This window comes from Anthonomus grandis, chromosome 2 (genome assembly GCF_022605725.1).
Source record: "Anthonomus grandis grandis chromosome 2, icAntGran1.3, whole genome shotgun sequence".
NCBI classification, from domain to species: Eukaryota; Metazoa; Arthropoda; class Insecta; order Coleoptera; family Curculionidae; genus Anthonomus; species Anthonomus grandis.
In genome coordinates, this window is record NC_065547.1 from 25,290,894 (window position 1) to 25,317,993 (window position 27,100).

General features: G+C 32.6%; 1 protein-coding gene across 1 annotated transcript; it reads left to right on the forward strand.

Annotated features, from left to right (window-relative positions):
- LOC126750375 (aldo-keto reductase family 1 member B1-like) lies at positions 1 to 26,004 on the forward strand. The gene is made up of 6 exons (XM_050459981.1): positions 1 to 168; positions 10,299 to 10,583; positions 10,648 to 10,842; positions 10,901 to 11,089; positions 22,745 to 22,911; positions 25,888 to 26,004. Exons 1-6 carry the CDS (start codon positions 97 to 99, stop codon positions 25,916 to 25,918), a joined length of 939 nt encoding a protein of 312 aa, XP_050315938.1. The 5' UTR covers positions 1 to 96; the 3' UTR covers positions 25,919 to 26,004.
- The last annotated feature ends 1,096 nt before the right edge of the window (positions 26,005 to 27,100 follow it).

A 27,100-nucleotide genomic window follows, 5' to 3' on the forward strand; every position in this document is an offset into this window, starting at 1 on the left:
TCGCATTAAACGTCTGCAATATATATATTGGTTATACTATCAATATTTTATTTTTAGTTTGAGTTATTTTGAAACTGTGAACGTATTTTTTTAACGATGGTGCAGGTTCCACTAATTCAATTAAATAATGGTATAACCATGCCTGTCATTGGATTGGGTACTTGGAGGGTATGTAGCTAATTTAAATTATTAAATACAATAAGTAATAACTAAAAAATATGTATTAAGTTGTGGGAATTCTGATCTATTATATAAACATTAACAGTGTTAATTTGTTGAGCTTCTTGATATCGTTAAGTAATTGTTGCAATACCTTTTCGAACTGCGCCTTGACCTATTATTTTATAAAGAACTTCCATAACATATTGCAAGATTATACAAATAATCCGATAAACGCAAATAATAAATATCCACAGAAATCAAGATAAAGATTGATCCAAATGTAAAGTGATTAAGTAATCCAAAATTCACATACAATAAATTTTGAACCTCTACATAATCTTCATCCACTAGGTACTTTATCATTCTCCTTTTTCTCTCAAAAGGTTACCTTTTTAAAGGCCGGAGAAAATCATCAATAAAAATTGATTTGACTAACATTACCATTACGCAAAAAAATTAAAAAAATGGAATATTTATCCTCTTGCAGTTAATAAATTGTCTCCGCAATTTAAAAAACTAGAGAGAAAAGTACGATTCGAGTATTAAATTTTTCTGATTTATGATTAATGAAATCCTAAAATCCTACAAATTTACTGAATTCGGTACAGAACTAATAAAATCTGATTGTAACGATATTCGTAACGCCGCGATCTTCGTCATTCCGGAATCATCCAGAAGGTGGTCACCGGAACAACTTGGTTTTTGCTGGTGCAAGCGATACCTATCGGTCAAATGTTACAAGATCTGGAAGCTAAATTGCTGGAAAATGCTGCAAAGATGGAAGTTTAGAACAATTTAATGCATAGAATAAGCCTAGCTGCAAATCATAGGCGAGGTGTTTAAGTTCACCATGTCTCAAATAATGACATTAAATCGATTTCCCATTTTTTCATACAATATATATTTGTAGGTGTATGTGTGTGAAGCTAGTGTTCAATCGTATCCAGTAACGAACTCCAAAACCTAGCATATGTCGTTTGCCAGCAACGTATTTAAAGTCCGCGTCCGCTGTTATTTATATAATGTTGTCGATATCATGTCCGTATCTCCTGAAATTCCCAAGAAATTTTAATAATTTTTTGTCCAGATATTAGGAATTAATAAATACATCGATTTATTGTGATTACAGTTTTTTTCTACAAACTTAGTTTATTTGTGAAAACTATTGAAAGTCAAGTGTTAATGAAATGACTAAAGCTTTAACTCCCAAACGATTTGGATATAACTTTTTTTATAATATATAATAAATATCAAAACCGTTATAAATGAAAGTTTTTTTGGTACAAAATTATTGAATTGTATGACAAAGGCAATGTATGATAATTTTACACTGCATATTAGAAATGCGAACATTCTTGTTTTTTATATAATGTCGTTTACCTGTTACTAAGAAAAATAATAACGTAGTCACCGAATAAATAGTTGTTTATTTCTATACAGGGTGTTTCGATCCTCAAACTCCCCAAACATGGGGATCTCGGCATCTCTAACAAATACGAAGATAGTTAAATTGGGGCAAAGTTGAGAATTTTTAAGCTTAACAATATGCCGCTTAAAAAAATTAAAAATTCCGAATAGTTTCTTATTCAGAAGATATTTAAAAAAAATGAAATGTTGAAAAATAGGTTTTATTTTTTTCTGAGTTTATTTCTTATCGGATTTTCAAATAATTAGTAATCAATTTAAGTAATATTTATAATAATTCTGAGATTCCCATACTGAGGGTCGAATTTGAAACACCCTGTAAAAATGAAATCCCAAGTTATTACAAACTGTTAGCTGTTACAAAATATAACTCCTAACATTTTCTAGCGATTTGGATAAAACACTTTTTCTATAATAGGCATTAAAAATCTAATCCGATGAGATGGTTGCAAATGCTATAGTAAAAAATTGTTGAATTGTTAGGTGTTAAAAAATATACCCGGCTATAACTCTCAAAGGAAAACTTTTATCCAAATCCTTTGGGAGTTAGAGCCCTTTTTATTCCTTTAATATTTACTTTTTAATTATTGTTCACAAGCAAACCTTAGTTTGGAGAGGTGTGTAAATAAGTAAATTTAGTTATTTATTGTTAATATTTAGGCAAAAAATTATTAGAACCCCTCAGGAATTTCAGGAGATACGGGCATTGTATCGATTAAATAACAGCGAGCGCGAACTATAAATTGGTTGCTGGCAAACTACATATGCTGCGTTCTCGGCTCGTTCAGGGATATAGATTGGACGCCAGCTTCACAAATTACTTCACACACATTATTTTTGCAGCGCTTACTAGTTCGAATAAGCGCAAGTTAGAAGACCGTAACTTACCTTGTATTAAGCCTGGTAGGTTAACCGAAGGTATGGTATCTGGTTTAAAGCCTCTTCTTGAATCAGGCGTGAATGTATGAGTAAAATAATTTTCACATACGTATATCAAATAGAATTGTTTACAACTGACATTTTAAGGCTGAATAATACTGAGAAAACAGCTTCTTCTTCTCAGAATCCATTTCTTAGTTCTTCTACAACATAACAATTCAATGCTTTTTAAAACTTTTCCTTTAGCCCTCATGTAACGAACTCCTAAATGAAAACTAATAACAGTTGACAAACAACATACTGAACTAAACACCTGGAAAAATTCTGTGCAAAATAGGTATGTAATTTTGTTAAGATTTTTCGCAAAATTTGATTAATGAAACTTAGTTTAAGCATAAGTAAAGAGAAGTTTACAGATCAATTTGACTTACAAGAGGAGCGTTTTTTCAAAACTCAACAAAAGCAAAAATGGCCAAATATGAGTTACACATATTTATATATGGTTTTTTGGGGTCGGCTATTGATTGGTGCACTGAAAATACAGCAAAACGCAACAAACACCGCGCTATAGCCATTTAAAATTTCAAAGGTTTTACAAAACTCAACAAGATCAGACCTGCGTTCACACTGTGGGAACGCATGTTGATATTTCTGTCTCAACTACGTATTCGGGCGGATTGATAAAATGTGCTGTTCTGAAAAATAATATTAAGAATGCACGTTTAGTCGAGAAAGCAAAAGTGTTGCCAAAGTATAATATGGTAAATACTAAAAAAAGGGAAAATGTTAAATCACTATTGGAATGTGTGAATATACCTGAACATGCCAAGCTATTTTATCAAGATGTGATGGCAGCAGCAAGAAACAATAAAGGCGACGATGAAGACAACATAAATAAAGAATATGAGGAAGATGAAATTATTGTTTAGTTATAAACAATATAACTAAACAATAATTTTAGTTTTATAGCAGTTTAGTTTTATAAAACAATGTTAATATGTAAGTTGTTGAGTTTTGGGTTGTTTAATGTTGTGTTTTATTTCATACTTATGACTAATAATAAAATAAATCATAAAAATGCGTTTCCTGAAAAATCACTTTTTTTACCTTGTTGAGTTTTGAGAAAACGCTCCTCACAGGTTTGTGAGGTTTATGGTTTGAATCCCTAAGATGTTGATAGATGAGCCACAAAAGTTAACATAATACAGCTAAGGGGAAAATGTGTCAGCGTAAAAACACTGTGAGAGAGCATTCTAAATTTAATCCAAAATATTTAGCTAAAGTTGGAGCAGTAAGTAACTATAAGTATCTAATAACTAAACGCAATTGCTAAAAGTTCTACAATTTGCAAACATAACTAACCTGTATCTAAAAAGCAAATAAAAAGAGGTTTACAGCATATTATATATATATGAAGCTTCTTAAAATTGACAAAAAATCACTCTTTATTATTGACATTTAATGAGACAACCTTTGTATAGATATAATAAACATATACATGAATTATATATCGCGGTAGGTCTGGCAATGTTGTGACATAATACTCAAAGCAGCGGACCCCGCCGAAGCCCGAAACCAGAGAAAAACAAACCACCGAGAAGGGACAAAGCCGGGACCGATTTTTCTTACGCATGTGCGAGCTTTTTGGTATACCTGTCTTATTGCCGGTCCCCTGCCAGCCGTCGGTTAGTCCGGTAATATCAGAGAAAAACAAACCATGTGTGGTGGTTTTTTTTGGTGGTTCAGGTGGTTTGTTTTTCTCTGGTTATAAGGCCGACCATATTCCCACAGAAAATGCCTTTCGGTATGTTTGTGGCTATATTATGAAAAGAGCACTTGAAGTTCATATTAACTGTGATACCTGCACCAATTTCGGCAAAATGTGTGATGAAATTGATATAAATAGATTATTTCTTCATTTTAAGGCTTATAATTCCAGTATATTTAATTTTGGTGGCTTACAATCTCCGCCAGAAGGGTTTATTTCATAAAGATAAAAATGTTCGAAAACTAAAAATTTTGCGGAATGTATAAATGTACCTAGATTTAATTTAATTATTGCCAATGTATTTTTGTGTTTCATTATACAATGAGCCAATATTATTTCCTCAAAAAATGAAAGTTTTTTTAGAAGAATTTTTGTTTTTTCATTATTTATCCTAAATGGTAATTTTTATAGTTGGCACTATACCGGGTGACACAGGAAAAAGGGAACACGCAATAACTTTTTTATTTTTCAAGATAAACAAATGAAATTTGGTATGTTAATAGAATGGTTATAAAGGCATATTTTGACATATTCAATTGTTTTTTTAGCACTTCCGGTTGAACCGGAAATGACAAGAACTTTCTTATTTTAAATGGGACACCCAGTATATTTTTTCATACATTTGTTTATCTTGAAAAATTAAAAAGTTGTTGCGTGTTCCCTTTTTCCTGTGTCACCCGGTATAGTTTAGGTAACTTCACTATACCAACAGTAAAATAATGTAATAGTTTTCATTTCAAATTCCCAATAAAATTTTTAATCTATTAATTGTCGTATTTCTCTCCGTGTACGGAACTATTAAATTGCCAAAACGATTTTTCTCCGTTACTTTATATGTAGCGCTAGTCATTTAAGCCCGCTCAAGGGCACCAAAATTGGACCCCAGAAAATCAACGGTAAATGCGGGTTTTGTCGCTTCTCGGTGGTTTGTTTTTCTCTGCCGAAACCTTTCAGTATTCTTAAGGCATTCAGCAGTGCACCCCTGCTCTGTGGCAAATTAAAAAAAAAATGTGTTTTGTTTGAGTCTTTGCTGCTGCCTGTCCTAACAGCAAAAAATAAACTAAAAACCGACTGCAATAATGTTAAACTAAATATTGCACAGGAAATAAAAAAAATTATTCAAAATAAAGCAAAAAAATTAAGTTAATTTGATAATATTAAATTAAAATTATCTTATGTCAGGTTCAAAAAGGCCACCCTGTTTAACAGTGCAGTACGTCAATCGATCATAAAACGACCTTATCGTGTTCGACAACATTTCAATCGAGATACTATTAAATGCTTGCCTAATTTTAACACAAAGCTCTTCTAAATTAGTAGCTTGTTTATGTTCGTGCCTATTAATTTGTTCTTTTAGGTATCCCCAAAGAAATAAATCATTGGGGGCTAAATCGGGGCTGGCCATTTAATAGTACCGTTTTCACTGATTGTTCGATCAGGGAAAGACGTTTCGAGAAATTGACGTACCACTAATGCGTTATGAGCGGGACAACCATCCTGTTGAAACCAAACTTGTTCTAAATTGATATTGAGCCCTCGAATAGCAGGAAGAACTTCATCCCTCAAAAGATTAAGGTATTTGTTGGCATTACGGTTTCCATCGATAAAAAAAGGGCCTATAATTGAATCACCTAAAATGCCAGCCCATACATTAACCTTCTGAGGGTATTGTGTACGTGTTGGTATGCTTATATGCTTATTTTCCCTCGAATAACCCACTGTTGATTATGTTTACCACAAATAGAGAAAGAGGACTCATCTAAAAAGAAAATGTTACTAATAAACATTTCGTCCCGATTTGCCCTTTCCAATACTTCATGTCAAAATTCCATCCGTCTCTCATGGTCCTGTGGAAAAATTTCTTGGGTTTTTTGCAACTTATAGCACTTGTACTTATTTCTTTTTAAAATTCTTCTATCCCTTAAAGACTCAATACCCGTTTCTTTGGCAATGGTTGTACTATTGCAAGGAAAGCTTCATTTCAGCAACAGCACAAATATTAACTTTTTGAAGCTCCCTTTCTTCGCCTAGCGGTCTAATAACAGGTGGTTGCTCATTTGCGTAGCATTTCCTGCAATGTTGCAAGCACCCAAAGGTCTCAAACCTATGGATAATTGCTAATTGCAAAAATTGTGCTGCGTACGGGAATGGGACGATTTTCGAACTTGAATGCAATTCTGCCTGATATTTCATCGACAGAACTGCCGGCATAATACTACTTAATAATTTGCTTTTTTTCCTCAAGAGAACACATTTTAACAAGAAAATAGGAGCGGTTATAAATTTCATCTCTGCTGATTAAGCAGGAAGCTAGGAATAAAAAATAACGTTTAAAATGCAATCTCATATTGGCGGTGCAGTGTTATGGGGCTAAGAATTGTCTCGTTTTTCGATGAACGAGCGGAGAGCCGTGCGGCAGAAATATCAGTGTTGCCAAACGTATTAATTTGAAAACGGCATGTATTGTGCCCTCTGTCTGTCTCATGCGGACTCCATATGTCCCCTCGCTTACGCTCATAGACTATTTCCTATAGGCGAGATTTGAATGATTATATCTGTAGATCAAAGTAACAAACTAAATTAACATAGAAAAACGGAAACAGTCGCAAAAATCCAAACGATATAAACATAGATAAACAGTTTATAGGGGTTAAATGGATATAAATGGATATAAACAAAACAAAAACCATATGATAAATGTCAATATAGTCAATGTCAAAGTATAACAGTACCAATTTTATACGTGTACTCAGTAGCGTGCCTTATATCGCTTACGTCTCACTGTTACTTGCTGTACTTGACCTCCCAATTTGTACAGGGAGGTCATGTGTTTGAAGCTAGCATCCGATCCTTAGAACATTGAATCCTGAATTGATCATTGAACATCCGATCGATCCAGCACTTTTAACAGCAACCGAAATCGAGAACGCAGGCTATGTCGTTTATAGTTTATCGATATAGTTTCCGTAACTCTAAAATTTCCAAAGAATTTTAACATTTTTTTGTTGAGATATTAACCATGAATAACTAACTAAATTGATTTATGATAGTTACAATCTTCTAGTCAAACTAAGTTTTTTTGTGAAAATTAATAAAAAATTCAAATATTAAAGAAATGAAAAAGGCTCTAATTTCCAAAGGATTTGGATAAAAGTCTTTCTTCGGGGCTTTGGAGCTTTTATAGGCGTTTATATTTTTGTTAGTTAGCAAATACAGAAAAGAAAATTTTAAAGAAAACGTTTTTTAGCTTTTATAAAATACCAAACATTAAAAAAATATTCAGCGGGTTAAGAAAAATATATATTGTATGAAAAATTGGAAAATCGATTTGACATCATTGTCTGAGAGATGGTGAAGTCAAACACCTCTCCTATGATTTGCAGCTAGGCTTATTCTAAGGAAGCTTTCGATTTCCTTTTTTCCAATATTTACGACCCACTTCAGACTTCTTTATCATTTCTCAGAATTTTTTTTATTTTATTATTAATTATTAAAAAAGAGCGCAGTTGCCAGATACCTTTATCGAAATTTACCAACGCTGTAAACGTAGTAGAAATATTTTATATTTAAAAATATTAATTATTATTAGTGATTAGTATAAATATAGTAGGTACAAAATAGTTTTAGTTTTTAAACGTCAAGCTTTTATTGCTTCATAAGAAAGAATGCAGTTCAGTTTCTTTATTATTAAATACTTAGCATGTTTACCAAAAAAATATTTCCTCTGCTCCCTGTGTGCGCTCAATCCAAAACGACCAATGTTTATTCTAATGTATTCAATGTTCTAAGGATCTAAGGATTTGAAAAAAGAATTGTTGGAAAATTCTGCAAAACTGGAAGAAAACTGTGCTCCACTAAGAAAGAATTGAGGGAAACGCTAAAGTAAAACTTGCGGAGAGGCTAAAAGAGAATTCTGCGAGATTGGAAAAAATATTTTCTAAAATAAGAAGCAATTAAAAAAAGAAATTCTTTCATTGGATTTTAACACATTCGATGAACTGCCCTGTAGATCTTCAGCTTTTCGGCTTGGCAACACGGAGCCTTGCATTCGGAGGTGCGAAAACACGAAAAATAAGGGTTAGTCTCATGTGCGGAAAGATATTCAGGAGAGAACGAGTCTGAGAAATCGGTTAAGCGGATCATTAGGGAGGTTTATGGAGAACATAGTCGCCAGGACTGGAAGTTTGAGTGTCGGAAATGTGCCAAACCTTATATAAAAAGACATTACCGAGAACTAAGGAAGGTCGATGCGAAGGGGTGATCGTCGACTTGTATGCAGCAAGCCGAAAACAGAACGACTTTGTCGGAAAAAAAACGGAGCACTGCAAGCGTGGTCAGAGAGCAGAGGAGAAAGATATCAAGTTATTAAAAAACACCATCGTTATTACATTTGGGAGAATAGAGATCTTATAAAAGACCAAGAGGAAGACCCAATATCCAGATAGACTTAAACTGGAAAGAAGTTGCCAAATATTTTCCTTCCTCAAAACTGGTTTCAGATGCTTGAAAACAAGAAAACGAGAGACTCTCGTAGTCAGATGGCACGATGGAACGAACGCATAAAACCATTAATAGGTGTTTGGCCAAAATAGAATCCAGCTACCAAAAATACTGGGATAGGTTTCTTCATTTGCTATTGCTGGCTTACCAATTGGCCATTCATGAAAGCATGGAAGAGTCTCGGGCTAGAATAGTAATGGGAACTCCATCTCAAATTCGATCTGAAGCTGGGTTCCCCAGGAACCAGAAACCAGGAACTCATGTCGCTAGGGAGGACTACGTCAGTGAGCTGCGTAGAAGAATAGAAGTCATTCCTACTTCAGTTCGCATTTCTATTCAAGATGCAAGCGATCAAAGAGAATGATAGATGCGTATGATGTCAATAGTAAAGACTACAAAAACGATGTCTTGGTTTGTACGACCCTACGAGACGAAAGGGTATGTCACCAAAACTTCCAATATCTAAGGATGGGCCATACAAAGTCTTGGAAGACATCAACGATGTTCTTTACAGAATACAGAAGCCGCCGAGAAGTAAAACTCAAGTCGTTCACTTTAACCTACTGGCTTCTTATTATTAAAACAACGACGACGCTGAGCTAAGGCAAATCCACCCAAGATCCGATTTTAAATTCAATAAATTCATGTCCCATCATCCTAATGGCTGATTGAGTCGATACCGTGTAATCTGTGAAGTGCAGCAAGATCTGTTTACTGCTCCAGCTGAGTATGCTCTAGCATCTAGCATATTGTGTAGCTAAGGACTTACAAATGTCTTAAGCAATAAGCTTGTTGGAAAACTATAAATAAGTCGACTACTCCCATCCTTTTCTAGGAGTTAATATTAATCTGTTTGCTCTAGAGCCAGCTTTATATCCTTAACAGTAAGTTTCTAAAATGAAGAATTATGCTACTTAGAATATTTTACAGGATTTTGTATGTGGTATTTATTAATAAGATTCCTCTAGACTTAAATCATTAGTTTTATCATATTTCTTTTGGATATGCACTATTATACTTTTTTTCCATCTTGTTCATTCTTTGTCTTATATGTACATTCTTTTAAAATGTTTAGCAGGTCTTTGAAATACCTTTTCTACTCCTCAGCTAGTTTCTCATCATTGACCATTTACATCGACTCCTTTGTCTGACGTCTTTTCTTTGATCTCACTAATGTTTTTATCACTTTTCAATTATGCATCGTATTTTCCTCTTTCTACATGTTGATGATTTTTAATAAAATTAAAAATTAAAAATTAGAGGAATGTAAATCGTTTAGTGTCCAATGATGAAAAAATAAATGTTTTGGCATTTGATTGTGATTTAGGTGATATTCCTTTTAAACATGATTTGCTTTTAAATTATGTCTTTGTTCTGGACCACTTTTGCAGTGAGATTAGTACTCAGTCAATAGATGCCTGGAACGGACCATTTATTAAATTGAGACTAATGTTGGGCATAAATCTATCACGGTTCTTTTTAATTTAATCGATTTTTTCTCAAATCGAAACAAAATTGCAAATAGAAATAATAACTAGAGCCTTGCATCAAATTAATATTTTAGGCCCCACCAGGTGAAGTCTATAAAGCAGTCCAAGATGCAATTGACAGTGGATTCAGACACTTCGACTGCGCTATGCTTTATGGAAATGAAGATGAAATAGGGCAAGCATTACACGATAAACTCAAACAAGGCACCATTAAAAGAGAAGATCTTTTTATCGTGAGTAAAGTATGGTGTAACTCAATGAGGCCAGATCTTGTAGAGCCCACCTTAAAAAAAACTTTAAAAAGTCTTCGTTTGGATTATTTAGATCAGTATTTAACTCATTGGCCTATGGGATTTCAGGTATACCCTTTCAGTCTATCAACAAAATTAGGTGTGAATGTAATGAAAGAGAATAAATTTATAGGAATCCGACTCTTTCTATCCGCTGGGTGAGGATGGTAAACTACAACATAGTGATGTCGATTATGTGGACTCCTGGAAAGCTATGGAAGAAGTGTACAGAAAAGGACTGACGAGGTCTATTGGAATATCTAATTACAATCCAGCACAAGTTCAACGGTTAATGAAAACTGTGTCTATAAAGCCAGTTGTAAATCAGGTAAATTTATTAAAAAATACCGTTGTAGTGTCTATACAGTTACTAATTTTTTTTATAGATAGAAGTTCATCCATATCTAATCCCACAAGATTGGCTGGATGTTTGCAAAACACATGATATTGTAGTTGTTGCCTATTCACCACTGGGTTCTAATGACAGACCTTGGGCTACAAAAGATGATCCGAGAGTACTTGAGGATCCTGTAATAATGGCCATTGCGAAGAAACACAAAAAAACTACTGCACAGGTAAATAAAAGTTTAACGATAATGCTAAATCTTAGACAGAAAATATTTGAACGATTGCTTCGAGTTACGAGTATCGTATAGAAATGGGCCGTATTCATATGTTTCGTGCCAATCATAAAAATCTGACCTGTCCGTCGATTCATACGAGAAAAGTCTTAACATATAAATGTAATAAATCATTATCAAAATAAAGAATTCACATAGCCAAACCATTTAGAAAAAATGAGATATATTGGAACTAGGTTTGTTTACAAATACACTAATAAATGTTTATGCAAAAAGTTGTGTAATAAAGATAGAAAATAAAAATAGTTTAAACAACTTTAAACAAGGTGGAATGAGACTAAAATTAAGGAGGCTGATCTCCGCCGAACCTATAACTAGGTTCTTAAATAGCTACCTGGGCGCTGTTAGTCAGAAGTGTATCTCCTCTCCCTCTGATTGGCTACTCTGCATGGGGCAGTATCCTGCCCAATATGGCTAGTTTCTGAAACTAATTATCCTTTATTTTTGAGTACACACGCTTAATATACAGATCTCCTTATATGCATAGAATAGCCCTGATTTAAATATCTTCAGCTTTTTACTGACCCTCCCAGTCTTTTTGTCGATTTTATGACTTTAGAATCTTTATATCGTAAACTTTCTATTAGTTTTGTCTATCCCTTTTATCTTCGTACATTAGTCTTCGTACATTACGGGCGCTTTTCAGAATTCACTGGTAGATACATCGGGTTGCACCGGTAGTAACCGAGGCGTTTCAGAATTAACCCAGTACAAAAAACCCCACGTTTCAAAATTAACCGGTGAAATCAGCTGGTTGCGACCGACGAGGCATCGGATTAACCGGGATTTTAAGGTGGAATCTCGGTCAAATATATTCTTCCCAAGATTTCTAACCTAGTTTTGTAGTTCTTTGCGGTTTAGTTTTTGTAAATTTGATGTTGTTCATTTTTAATTTTGATTTTTTTGTGGATATTTTAATTTGGTAAGTTTATTTTGACGGTCGAGTGAGGATAGTAGAAGAATAACATTAAACTTTAATACAAATTTTTTTAAATTTTGTTTGTTTATAGATACCGACTATAAAAGCCACAAATTGATTGCAACAAAAACTGAGACCCTTACAATGGAACCGTCTCGTTTTTATTTGGCTTTTAGTTTCTTAAACATCAAGATACTGGCAACCGTTCTAGCATTTTCCATAGTTTGTTTGGTTTGCTTTGAAAAATTTTAAAATATAAACATAAACAGAAATCTATATTATTAATACTGCCAACTGTCAAAGAAATTCTAAGAAAATCAACAAAACGCTTTGTTTCAGAATTTTTAATTAACCCAGCGGCAAACTACGATTTACCGAAAAATGTTAATGTGATGAAAATGTGATTAACCGGTTTATTCAACTGGTGAATTAATGGTGAATTCTGAAAAAAGCCTTTTTTAGGCAAACTAGGTTAGTTTTGTCACTGTGTCAGTTGTCATCTTTTTAAGCTCCCTTTTATTGAACTATCTATGGATAATTTGTCAAGATGTTCTAATCTTGCTAATCAGCCAATCAATTTAAACTTCTTTGTGAGCCAACCAGTCTTTTGTAGTCAGTTAAAAAGAATTGTATTTTAGGTACCTTTGTTTATGTTGTCATTTTCTGTAATTTTATATTATTATTAGAGCTTGCATGCTTATTAATATTTATATTAAATTATATTTGTATTGGGAAATAAGCCCGTTGAGAGATAAATAAATAAAAGACACTTTTATGTTCTAAAAAATATAAAGGAAACTTATTAGTAATTCTTTTTAGAGGTACTTTATCCAATATGATATTAGCTGTTGAAACATAAATTGTATTAATATTTTAAATCTTATCATTAAAGTTAACGAGTGCTGATCAGTCAAACAAACAAGATTGATTGATCATTATTGTTTTCCTATTTCTATGCCACATTGGTTTTATTTATGCACAAGTTCACATTGTCTTGCAGTCCTCTGAATTAATTTTTGTGCATTGTATGAATGCTTCTTAAAGATATCAATCTCAATTGAGAAAATGCGACCTTCTTTAAATTATAGACATATTATTTAAATCATCTACTTTATTTCTTAAGCTTCTTTTCATCATTTCGACGATAGCTTCCACTTTCTGATAAGAGTTGTAATCCTATTTAAATGATTGTCAAAAAAATGCTAATTTATATTTGTATAAGTAAGTAATAAGTAATAAATAAGTAATATTTGAAGATTTTTCCGTTAAACATATAGGGTGCTTTTAAAAATTGAGTTATATATTTTAGCAGTTTGCAGAAATCAAAAAATAAGCTGAACCGAAAATCATGGACAATATTATAAATACAATATTCGATATAAAAATAAATAGGAAAAAATATATTTTCTCGATTTGCTTAAATTTAAAGCTTTTCTCAGCATACCTCCGAACCTCACAAGCGAATTCATTAACATCCTGATGTGCACAAATAAGATCATAAGAATTTTCTTTTTCATCTTGATACACAAAATGTTTTAAATAGCCCCACATAAAAACATTGGTTTTAAGTACGGGGAGCATCCAGGCCAAGAAATGGTGCCCTATTCTATTAGATGTTGAGGATCCCTTTGTCTAAAAGGTAAGGGAACCTCAGCATCTAGGAAATATATATCTGTCTTACATTAAAAGGAACATCTTTTAAAAATTTTAGCAGATTTTATGAAAATGGAATAGAAATCTATATTGAGAATTAGTGTATTAGAAATCTGAAGAGTAATGCTTGGAACTCTGTGTTGTCCAAAGATTTGGATTCTAATATGGGGTCGATGTTACTTCCAGATGGAGCCTTCGCGACTAATAAGTAGAAGACCTAAAAGTTATGCTATGTACACACTCCCCGGACTCCCACTCGTTTTACGAATCACTTTTTAGCTCTCGGATTCCATTTCATACTACCAACGTGATTGCAAGTAAAATAACCTACGACAGGGTTAAATCCTCCTCCTCAAAGCCCTAAATGATAAAGTCACAGAGACTCAGCACTGCTCCAGTGATAGATCTTTCCTTTCTAAACCCAAATTTTATATTTTCCATATTTTTTTTCAACAGGTTACTTTTCAAGATATGCATAGAGCTACTTTTAAAGGAGATACTCAAATATTTGAGGAGTCTCGTACCAAAAAAAAGGGGTCGATAGTTTCCAGCCGGTTCCTATCGTCTTGTTCAAAAACTGGTACGGTTCTGCTTATTTTCAGCTCTTTTGGATATACACCTTGTTGAATACACCTGTTTCAGATGACTGAAAGCAGATAGCTGATCAATTCACTAAGTTTCTGTGTCAGCACTATACTCAGATCGTACAAGTCTTTGCTATGCTTTTTTTGGGTTATTTTTAAAGCTAGATAGACACCTTGTGGAGTTACTTGAGAGAATAAGAAATTAAGGCTGAATTTCTTATGTGACTGTTTTCTAGGTATAGAAGTCCAGAGTTATTGGCCTTTGGTAAATTATTTACGAGGTTTTCAGCAATGATGGAAAAATATTTAATACACTCATTTGAATCCAGTTTTACAGTAAAGATTGGATTGCTGTTTATTGTATGTTTCTTTATTAAACTCCTGAATGTTTAAGCAATGTTCTCTGAGTTTTGGATATTATCAGAGTTCGATTTTTTCTTAGACGTATCTATTTCAACTCTATATCTGTTTCTGGTTCCTCTCCGCTCACAGCAATGGGCAGTCAGGCAGCAGTCTCCTCGCACATCTGGTTTAGGGTATGTAGCTCAAATCCCACTTCCTGTTTAGCTTTTGTGTACGTTCAACCACCGCGGATGTCTCATTTCGATAGGTTAGAGATTTGTCAGAAGAAGTGCGTCTTTGTACGCACTTCTTCTTACGACAAAAATGTTTCAGCATCTCTATTTGTCATTGGACGACAAAAGACGGAACCCAGATCTAGCTTTGACTCTATGATAAAATTATTGGCTTTTAACTTATATTCAATTGCACCGTTATGACCTGACAGAATCTCTCTGATCTAACTTGAATTTAATTTAATTATGTTCACAGCACCTATTTTACAGCAATTTTGAATTAGATATTTGGGTATATATAGGTGATTTATCTTCCATACAGGGCCATAAAGACTAGTTGAACCGTTATGTTTGTCATTTCCTCTACAAAAATATGATCCCATTTTGTAATCACAAATTGTCAGGTGATCAATTTCCTCCTAGGCCAGATGTTGCTCAGTAAGGCAAAGAATGTCATACTTGGTTCTCAATTTTATTATCGCCTTTATTTACCCAATTTTATTTCTGATCGAGCAGATGTTTGCATAGAGTATATTGCGTTTTGCTTGTCTTTTTTGTTGAGTTTGTTGGTCTCCCTGGGGACAAACCTGTGTATTTGCTAGAAAAAATGTCCAGCATCTTCAGAAATTCTGAAATCAGAAATTCTGTATGTTTTGTAAAGTTGAATCTTAATGCCAACTAACTAAGGTCAGAGGTATGGCTCATAGAGTTCGTCTCTTCTAGAGATGGGTGCTACAACAAAATATTTTAGTTTATTTGGATAACTAGGAATTTCCTTAACGACAACTTGTGCCTTTTTAAAGCCTGGTTTTGCTCTTATGTAATTAATTATAATTTGTTCGGTGGTGTCTCTTCTTACTCGCTTCATGTAGAGCCAAGCTTTTTGCCCCTCGAGAAAACCATTTGTCTTATCATCTGGAGATGTTTCAGCTTGTCTATGACATTTTTTGATTCTGCGTCTCTGATTTCTTCAAGTCAGTTCTGGTTCATTTCTACTTGTGATCCGGGCGTATCTTCCGTCCTTTCTGTACCATTTGTTGCATCTGAAAATTGGTTGGGATTTGGATGTGTTTTTTGTATTGGAGGTGGTTTTTCACATCTAATCTTAGAATCTTGGGGCGGCTGATGTTGCTAGCTTGTAGCGGCTAGTTGCTTTAAGGGAACCTTTCTCTGGGCTTATACAGATTTGTTTTAGAGATTTTTACTCCTAACAACTATTTTGTAGTATCCTTCATATCGTCAAACTGTTTCTTCATTTGTCAATTCCTATTCCATCTTTCGAAGTCCCTTTCGAGACAATGTGCATAACACCGTAACAAATTCTACATGCCTTTTCGACTCTGTTTTTTTAGGTGTCTCACCATCATCCATCATTCCAGTGTAATTACCTTAAGCTTTTAGGCATTCAACATAAATGGGAAAAAATGCGGATGTGGATCAATACACGTTCACATGTAAACGTGCCTTGATATGCATAGTTGCACCCTGACGATTTGGCAACGTTGGTTGATTTTGGTTTTTGAACGCTGTCGGCTGGCGTTGATCAGCAAAGGCGGCAAACCGCTAACCTCCGAAATCCAAACAGGTTATGTAGCAAAATGTAAACAAAGAAATTAGGGTTAGCTGATCCAACAAATTTTACGGATCAGTTCCGAACCGATCCAGTACAAACAAATACCTGTTCCATGGATCAGTCCCAAGTTCGAGTCCCAATATACATATACCTACTAAGGGACTCGAACTTGGGCTCGTATGTTTTCTAGTGGGTCGCTTCTTCTACGGTTGCAACTGTAAAGATCAGTTCCGCAGGATCAGTTCCAGTTAGGCTTGAGCTAAGTCGTGAATTTGAATTCACAAGTATAACTGTTAACGCGATTTTCTATTCACTGTGAATATAACCTGTTTCAATTCACGATTGAGCGCCGGTTGTCGAGTTTGCTTATCGTGTAACTTAATATCATGGCAGTGAATTCGCATAATAATAAGAAAAGTATTACTATTCTGTGTTTATTATGTTAAGGATAGTTCATACCTAGATACAAATATTAAGGGGGCTAAAAGTAAATATCATTGACAATGACAACAATTGTCGTCACATTTGAAACAATATATATTTTCATAGATATTTTTAAAGCTAATATCACGATGTCCTAATAAGAAATATTTGTCTTTAAAAGTTTAAAATAATGATAAAAACAAACATATTTTAATATTCGACCTTCCTCAGAAATTGATAAATTAAAATATTCTATCATAATAAAAATCCAGTAAAAAAAACTAAATAAGCATGACAATATAAAATATAATATATGTACAATAAAAATAATTTATAAAAAATAATTGTTCTCTCGTTTTTTCCCACAAACGAGAAAGACGGATAGACGATGGGAGTCTGTTTAACGACGGCCAATCGCTGATGAATGAATTACTTCTTTCGGTTAATTTCAACGCGCATTCGTTTGTCTTTATGTGAACGCGCCTTTCTCATTCACGTTTTGACATTTCACGGTTTATTTTTAAGTTGTCATCAAGTCGTGAATGTGATTTTTTATTCACAGTGAATGATTCACAGGTAGTGAAATTTTGCTCAACCCTAGTTCCAGTATTGGGTAGGCATTCCTAAAAGAAATGCTGTCACCTTCAAATGTGTAGAAGAGATATTTCACAGAAAAGGGATGATTTCAGAATGTGTGAAGCTAGCGTCAGTAAGACAATGCATTAAATTATAAGCATTAAATTTATAAGTGACTTGCTATTTAAGTTTTCTTCGTAAAAGTGTAATTTAATGTCTAATTTAATTAAAAAGTGTACATTTCTGTTATAATCCATTATCTTACTGCCGCTTCTAGCGGTTACTATGACAACCGTCATGCTCAACTAATCAACAATCCTTGAGCCGTGTTTACTATACGGGTTTTAATATTAGGCCAAATTTAAACTGCCAATATTTCGGAAACTATCAATTTTTGGACTAGATAACCCTATACAAAGTGAACCTTATTTTTAATTATCTTTATGAAAAAATTATAAAAATAGGGGGTTTCCATTTAAAAACATTGACTTTTAATGATTCTTTCATTTTAATTTTTAATGCTAGTTTTTGACCCCCCTGTATCTTTTTTTTAGCCAAAAATTAAAATAGTCTTTTAAAGTGGTCCTTCCTTTAAAATAAAACCAAAACTAACCAATAAATAAAGGCTACTAAAAGGGAGTAATCGGTAATTATGTTAAGGCTTATAAACATAGTTTTTCACATGAAATTAAAAATATGTCAAAAACGGTTACACTTAGGTATAGGACATTATATACAAAATATACCTAGAATTTCACGTGGAAGCCAAAAATGTAAAAATAAACAGGGTGTTCCATTTAAAATAACGAAGTTGATACATACTTCCGGTATAACCGGAAACGTCACAACTGTCAAAATATTTTAGTTGTGTAGCCCCCATCGACTGTGCCATGTTGCCAAATTTTCAAAATTTATGAAAAATTGGTTTCCGAGATATCGATCGCGTCTATTCGTCGTGAGACACCCTGTATAATAAAACAAATTTCCTATTCTTATTGCAACTTTTTCTGTCATCGTCAACTTTGATTTTTTAAATATGCCCCTGGATCGTATGTTACGGATTTTAAGAGCCTTTTATGATTATTATCCTAATATAGCCTTTTACCTATATTAACGATATATTGCACTTTCAAAAATAAATATTAACAAAGAAAGCAAAAGTTACAAAAAAAACTAAAGTGACATTTTTTATACTTCGTATCGAAATTCAAAAACGGCTTTTGAGTGTTATTTGTTAGAAAATCCAGATAGACGGCATCGGCACCCGCATTAAACGTATTTTGTTTTTATTGATAGTAATTTAACTCATTATGGAAGTTGTTCCATAATGAGTTAAATTATGGATTGTTTTGATTGACATTATGGATTTGTTCTTAATTCTTGTTTAACAAACAAGAATTAAGAACAAATTTTCTTAAACAATTTAAAACTATTATCACGTTGAAAATAAAATGAATAATTTCAAATAATTTTTAAGGCAAATAATAATCCTCGAGCTTCAATCAGTTTTCTCAAACGAAGTGGTATTACCGCGAATAGGAGTTTGAAGAACTTTAATTAATCGTGAATATAAAATTTTCAAAATGTATATACAAACACTGATGATCAGAAGTTTAACTGGCGGCCAAATAAAATCAAATGAAAATGCATACATCCTAAGTAAAATGTTAGTGACAGATGATTGCAATTTTATAACAAATGAACTATTTAATAGACATAACATAATAGGACTGCTGATCAATAGAAACCCCCAACGCAGAATCAAAAAAAAAGACTTCGGGGATGACAAATATTTAAAATATGGGTCGGTATGTAGCACTATAAAGTTATCGACCCATTTTTTCTTCAAGGAAATATAACTTGCGAAAGATAATATGCAGAATTACAAAGATTAATATAATGGAAGAACCTTTGTATGGTGGCTACCGGTTTGCATCCGGTGCACCCCTCATAATAAAAGATAGATCACCAATTTATAAAATAAATTGTTTTCTAACAAATGAATTCAAAGCCCTGTCCTAAATCCTCTATATTACTTTTTTTGGAGATTTGTTCAACACTGTCTTTATCGAAACAAATAAGAAATTTACGATTTTTTTAAAATTTCAATTCAATTTCAATAATTGAAGGTAATTTTCAGTTTAATCAAGGTTTTTTTTTACTAGTTTCTACGTAAAAAGATAATAGTCTATTTTTTATCATCTAGATTTAAAATAAGAACTACTGACTTTATTTGTACAATTTTTTTTAAAATTAATTTGTGCAGCTACTTTTCTAGTGGTTCCCCAACAAAATCCAAAAATTTTTTTTTTATTAAGCACTTGAAAAATCCAACGTTAGCAAGCTCAGTGTATTTCTCTTAAATCTACAGTCCTCAAGACATAAAACAAATGAATTATTTCTTTTATTAGAAGAGCTAAATTTTCCAGAAATTTTCGCTGTAATTGAACATTGGATAAATATAAATGAGCCAGTGTTTTTTTAAATTAAATTATAGTAACTAGACTTAGTAATTATCTCATGGACGAAGTAATTATCTCATGGAGATACTACGATACTCTCTACTAACAACGACTTCTCGGCGATAACGACATTTGATAATTTATCATCTTAAATAAGATTTAAATTTTCGATTGTCTACCATAAGTGCTATGACCTTTATATTGTTTGCATTTACAAAACACCTGAACTTGATGTACATGAATTCTATCAAAAATTACTGAGCTTGATAGTATCCCTGCCTTTAAAAAGTAAATTTATATTATGTGGCGATCTCAATATTGATTTCTCCAGTGTGTTTAAAAATCTCTTCAGCCTATTTTCGATTATCATGCATATTAACTCACTTACTAGAATAAATAAAACAACTTTTTCGCTGACTGTAATGTTTTTAATTCTGATATCTCTTATGATGAAGCAGTACTTAGTAGTAGTAAGTAAATTTTTTATGAAATCGAAAATAATAAATAAGACACTCAAATTACGATGTATTTTTGGACGTACAAATTTTGTAAACTTCAAACACTTATGTCAAACCAGTGATTGGAACTGCATCTATGATGACGTCGATACTGAGTTTTCTAGGTTTACCAAGCCATTGTTTAGCCTTGCTTTCCAAGCCTATTCTTTTCGGCCTGTCAAAATCAAACATCATAACTCTTGGTCCACTAGAGGATCTATCTGCAAAGAATAAGCGCTCATTATCACGCAATCATTCTCTAGCAAACAGCGCCGCCGCCAGAAAAAAATGTAGGGGGGGTCACAGTGGCGGCTCGTGGCTGATAAATGCGGAGGTCTTGCAAAAGCCCGCCGGCGCAACCCGCAGGCGCAACCGGAGGCGGAAATTTTTTTTCAAACCCAACCCAAGTTGAACCCAAAATTCATTAAACCTAACTCTATTTAGATGACAATTTTAAAATTACATTACTTAATTTACTGTATCTCTCATCTAAAAATATGTTTAAAAAATTTACATTTAAAAGTAAACCTTCATACTTAAAGTAAAACATCACACCATAAAGAAATAAAAATAAGAGAGGGTTTAAAAGGATACCCATCTTTGACACAGTAATTTTGACATATTTGACATTTATCATTAGTTGAAGAACTTAGTTTCGAGGGCGCCACCAGGTGACAGTTTACAGATGATTGACTTGACATTAGCAAAAGTGGTGAAGGGAGGGCGAGGGAAATTCAGGGAAAACGGAAAGAACAAAGAAAAACGTAAAGATTTTACGTTTGGTTTGGTGTTGGTGCTATTCTGCAATTAGTTTTCACTGTTTTCACTTTTCTTTCTGATTTGTGTCATTGTGACAGTTTTAACTAAATTAACAAACTAAAATAACAATAACACTACTCAAAAGCCGGTGTTCAAGACTGCCCAATATCGCACCCTATTGCCTATTGGTGAAAACCCTCTGATGTTTCGTTGCTATGCGAGACATTATTCGTCTTGCGATTGGGTAGAGGCGCCTTGTGAGTCCACGTGTAATATCGTCAATATCGACATTTATTGAAATTTTCAGTGGCGGAGTTTTCTTGCATTTCGCGTTTTAATTCAGATGTGATTTTAAACTTCGTTCAGTGTTCTGTTTAAGATTGTTCTGTTTATTAACTTGTTAGTTATAGAGTAAATTCGTTTTTCTTTAAATTTAAACATTAATTTAATTACCTATTTTTAAAATTAAAAGTTAAATTATTATTTGAAAATTGCATATACGCTAATGGGCATTCAATGAATGTTTTATTTACTACTGCGTTTCCAAACCCATGCCGCGTAGCCAGAGCTCCGTCTGTCATATACAGACTGTAGATAGTTATATACCTACGCCACCTTTTGCCGGTTTTTAGAACAATTTTCGATTTCCGCGGTTTTGAGAGCATTTTTGCATCACTCGTATTTATATAAGTATGTTATATTTTTATAAAATTTCAAAATTTCGTTTAAATTTTTGATAATATTGTTAACACTGTTTTATATTTAAATAGCCAGGGGGGGTAGGACCCCCCCTGCCGGCGTCCCTGCTAGCAAATATAAAATATGAACTCTTACCTTTTTACTCATATTTAAATCCATCTGCTTAATTCGTAAGCATGTACAATGCTTACGAATTAGGCATCAAAGAAAGCAAAATAAGCATCAACAATTCCCAAAATGACATCTCATAATTACCCACTTAGGAATGGGGGAGCATGATCTTTATCTTCCAACCCCAGGGTCAAAGTTAGGTAAAAGCTCTATACTCTAAAATTAAAAAAAAAATGCACAATCATCCGCCATTTGAAATCAAATCCATGTCATCTTTTCCCACATTCCGTAAGGTCCTAAAATCACACTTACTGGAGAGAGCATTATATACAGTGAACCATTTTTTTATTAAAAAATGTTAGAACGTTAAAAATATTAATTTATTTAAACGTTTTACTTTTCCTATTTTTTCTTCTTTTCTTTTTAATTTTTTGTACCAAGATTATGTACGATAGTTATATATTGTGACCGCGAACAATTTTCATTTTATTGTACAAAGATTTATAGCATGGATTTATGAGTATTTATATTTTTATGTTTTCTGTATTTTGATCTTTTATTTGTTTTTCTTGTATGTTTTTTATTATTTTAGCTTTTTCAAGTCAAAAAAATTGTAAAAATTTTTTTGACATTAAAACAGATCACCACTGTGGATGGTGATCTGTAACCTATATAGTTACTGTAGATATATTAAATCGATTATAAAATATTCCTTTTTTAAATTTTTAAAAGAAACATTTAATTATCTTAAATTTTAGGTTACCCTTAGGTTTTTAGTTCAGTTGGGATTAGTTCCTATACCAAAATCTTCAAACCCAAAACGTATTAAGGAAAATCTCGAAATATTTGATTTTGAATTAACCTCAGAAGAAATGTCTGAAATACGTGCACTGCATCGAAATATAAGATATCACAAACATGTAGAGTAAGTATGTTATAGAAATAGTTTTCATTAATTCATCATATAATTTAGATTCCTTTGCAAAACGTTTAACATTACGTATGCAGATGATGATTTTATTAATAGTATAGAGGCATATTTTAGCCATCTTATATTCAAAGGCATTAAGAGTAATAGACATGTTTCATTCATATGAATTGCGATAAAACATATTTTAAGCTATAGGAATGGGAAAATACAAAACATATCTATTTAGTAATATTCTATGCTATTCGATATTTGACCTGATTTGGTTACCAGTGGCATGGAGCTTCAATCGTTACACAATACAAGGTGTCCCGGTATGAGACCTGATGTTAAAACCCAATAAAATATTATTGGTTGTCGTTCTACAAGGTGTTAAAACTAATTTTATGACAGAAGCTATTAATTGAAAGGTCTCGGAATCTGTTAAACAAATTAAAGAAATTTGAGACACTTACATGTGTAATACGAATATCATATTTATTCTACCATTTAATTCAATTCTCATCTCATCATCACTAGAGGGGGCTACATGAACAAGAACATTGGTTAATTAAAATGGTCTTAAATTTTTTAACTTCAAAATTGCGAGTGAAAATATTAAAACAGCATTAAACTTAGCAAAAAAATATTAAATTTCTTTGTTTATTTTTTTATCTCTCAAAAATAGACCATTTTCGAAATAAAAGCATGTTTTATTAATTTATTTAAGATGCGCATGAACAAATCATTAGAGTTTTACAAAGAAAGCATTGCTTATGATATAGATGATATCATCATAATTACAATATGTCAGCGATAAGTAATATTAAGTAAGAGAAAGCTTAAAATAAGAAATCTCTTTTTCACTTTAATTTTAATACTATCGGTAAGTGTTAAAATCTTCAGAAAATTCGGTAAATAGCCGATGTTTGTTCACTACTAAGATGTGCTTAGCTTCCTCCTTCGTAACCACCTGGTTACGATCCTGATACTGATAGAAGGCACCCAAACCATTAAACATTGTATGATAAATACAAATGTTAATTAATATTTTAATACAGGTATTCGTGCAGGTATACAGGTATTATGTATTGGTCTGTATTACCCAAAATCCTCAAATCAACTGACGCAATATTGCAGCAAGTAGTTAAAGCAAATCTTTGGTGTCCAGCCTTAAACCCATATAAAAAACTATATCTGTACCACTTAATTCCAGTTCAAAATCTTATTCGGTAACTTTTCCTACCTTTTTATAGGAGTATTAGTATTAATTTACTATACTACTAGTTCAGTTCGTTTTTATGAGAGCGGCAAATGACTGATCCATTTTTTAAATAAAGTTGTATTTATAGATGACCCAGAAGAGCTGTTTTTTATTGTTATAAAAATCATATCTCTTCGATGGAAAAATCTTATTTAACGTGATAACATGTCAACAATAAGTGTGATATCTTGGGAAAGATGGAAAAAGTAATCAAGACTTCTTAAAGAGCTTTTAGACTTAACAATATGCAAGATGTGAAGTCAGAAATTACTTATATGCTATTTATCTAAACGTATTTGGTTAGAAAAAGAATATTTGTGGCCTGCGTGTACTCCTGATATGAACCCTTTAAATTTTTATTTCTGAGACTATTTGCCTAATAAATAAATAACCGTTAGCAGTTGTGGCAAAAGAATATGGAAGCAGTCAGTGCTATCAGGACCAAGATTCATTATTCGTAGTCAGGAAAAATTTTAACAATACAATTATAGATACATTCTATTAATGAATGATGAACGTATTGAAGATTTATTATAATTAATAGCCTGTTAAAACTGTAGGTTGTTCACTGAATTCAGGTGTTTAAGTGAAACTTATTACAAAAATGCGTTTATCTCGAACAGGACCTAAGTTCTATTGTTTTAATTTTAGATCTAGTACCACGTTTCGATTCGGAAGTATCTCCAAGCGTTATCAAGTATAAACAAATAACAAATATGTATATACTACAAGCTTATATTCCAGAGTTGTGTGTGGAGGTGTGAGACGTCTGATCATGTTTGACGCGCATTATGTCTTGCAATGTCCTAATAGTAGGGGTTTCCAAATGTTGGGAAGATCAACACTGGCCTGGCTGAAGATGCTTTAGTTTTGCGTAATGTAAGAATCATCTTTCGTTCCAATGTTGCTCCTTGTACAAAATGTTTGCTTCTGTCTAATATATGTATGTTGTAGCCATTCGACCAAGCGTGTTCTGCTATTCCTGACCTGGAAATATTTCGTGCTCAGGTTCACTTTCGATGTTCTTTTGTCCTGACTTCCAGTGGTCGCTTTGTCTAGCCTAAGTATGCCTCTCCACACTGACAAGGGATTTGGTATACGCAGTTCTTGGTCTCCAGGTTTAGTCTTAGATACTAAAGCTCATAAGGTTTTATTCGAAGTAAAGTCCATCTTGATGTTGAGTTTTCTGGCGTTCACTTGTAGATTGCCGTTTGATTCATAAACATAGATTAATACTTATGCACCCTGCATGCTGCTTCATTAACAACTTAAACCTCATTTCAATAAAATACCTGACATTAATACGATAGACTTGAAATACATCGAGTTCTACTTCATAGTCCTTAGATTCAACAGCTTGCTTAGACCAATGGATTCTTTCTTAGGTTGAGATGGAGATGTTTTAAACACAACGAAATATACCATATTTCGGCATTTAAAATGCAAATTTGTTTTCAAATAAGACACCAAAGCACGCCTCTGAAATACATGTGTGCCTTTAAATAAATATTTGAGAAAGGCGGGCGTAAAAACAGAACGGGAAGTTGCCAGTGTACCTATAATTTGCGAAAAGATCCATTTATTTTTATGTTATCATCAATTATTATTTGCTTGTACTTTTAATTGTGTAATTGACTTTTACATCGTTAATAACTTTCATTAATATATTAATGAAAGGTGGACTTAAAAATTATGATTTGACAATATTAAAGTTATGTGTTATTTTTTAGAGCTCTTGGACATCGTCATTATCCATTTTAGCCGAGGGTCGAATAGAAGAAGAACATATGAGAACTTTATATTATTGGACTCTAATTATTGATAAAAATAAAGTTTTATAATTCAAAGTGAATTTTATTTACATTATGAAAAAACCTTAAGTTTAAAATAACTTTATATCTATCTCTATAGATTATTAGGGATGAAAGGCTTTCGACATGAATTATGATTTTATTAAATTCGACAGCGAAAATTCGATTAGATGCAATGCATTTCAATTCTCAGTAAATAAAAACCAGAAAGTCTTTGCATATCTATTAATCCACTGGTTAATAATCCAACTACTCTATTTTACATGTTAAAAAAATAAAAAATAAAAACATTGTTGTATCAAGCGCAATATGAAGGCACTAATAATTGACAAAAAAGAAACTTTACAATTACAAAGGTTGACTCTTCGATTTAACATAGCCTTTAAGTCATTTTGAGAATCAAAAAAGAAATCTAGAAAATCTTTGGTACTAATAGTATTGCGATACATTATCATTCTGCAAATTGATGAAAACTGAACTGTCGGTTTGTCGGAATGGTATAAGGAAAAGACCTGGGGCAGTTTAGGTATAGATCTAAACTGCCCATAATAAGTCTATAATATCTGCTACTTTCCTCCTATTTTTGCTTGTAAGATAAACTATTCAAAAGTTAAATTAATGCATTCTTTCAATTCGATTTTCGTTACTGGAGTAAAAAGGATTCCATATAATTGAGGCAATACTTCTCTACTATTGATAAATGCATAATAGAGAAAAATTTAAAAAAATTGCCTGTTTATAAATCCGAGCCTTTGAAAGCATTGTGGAACCAAGTAATTAATACGTTTATCAAGTAATAATCGTCAAAGATCATTCCAAGTCTCTTACTCCCTGAACTGTCTTTACAATTGAGTTAATTACGAAATAATTATAATTAACACTGTTTTTATTTCTTGTACAACAGATACAATAAAAGCATGTACTTACGTGTATTACCAAAATAGTTCCCAATAATTTTCAAGCGTGTCAAATCTTTTATTGGATGGATCCAACCGGTCCAAAGATCATCAAAACATTGAAAAATGCCATTGATATAGATGATAAAGAATTAAGATCCAAGATGAGATCCTTGAGGATTTCCGGATGTTATTTTAAATCTGTTAGAAAAAGTTCCGTTTATATACCTATTAAA

Excerpts from the sequence above, each read along its gene's own strand:
- LOC126750375 (XM_050459981.1), top strand. The coding sequence starts at position 97 with ATGGTGCAGGTTCCACTAATTCAATTAAATAATGGTATAACCATGCCT. Across the intron at positions 169-10,298 it reads TTGGATTGGGTACTTGGAGG|GCCCCACCAGGTGAAGTCTA; the intron begins GTATGTAGCTAA and ends TTAATATTTTAG. Across the intron at positions 10,843-10,900 it reads TAAAGCCAGTTGTAAATCAG|ATAGAAGTTCATCCATATCT; the intron begins GTAAATTTATTA and ends TTTTTTTTATAG.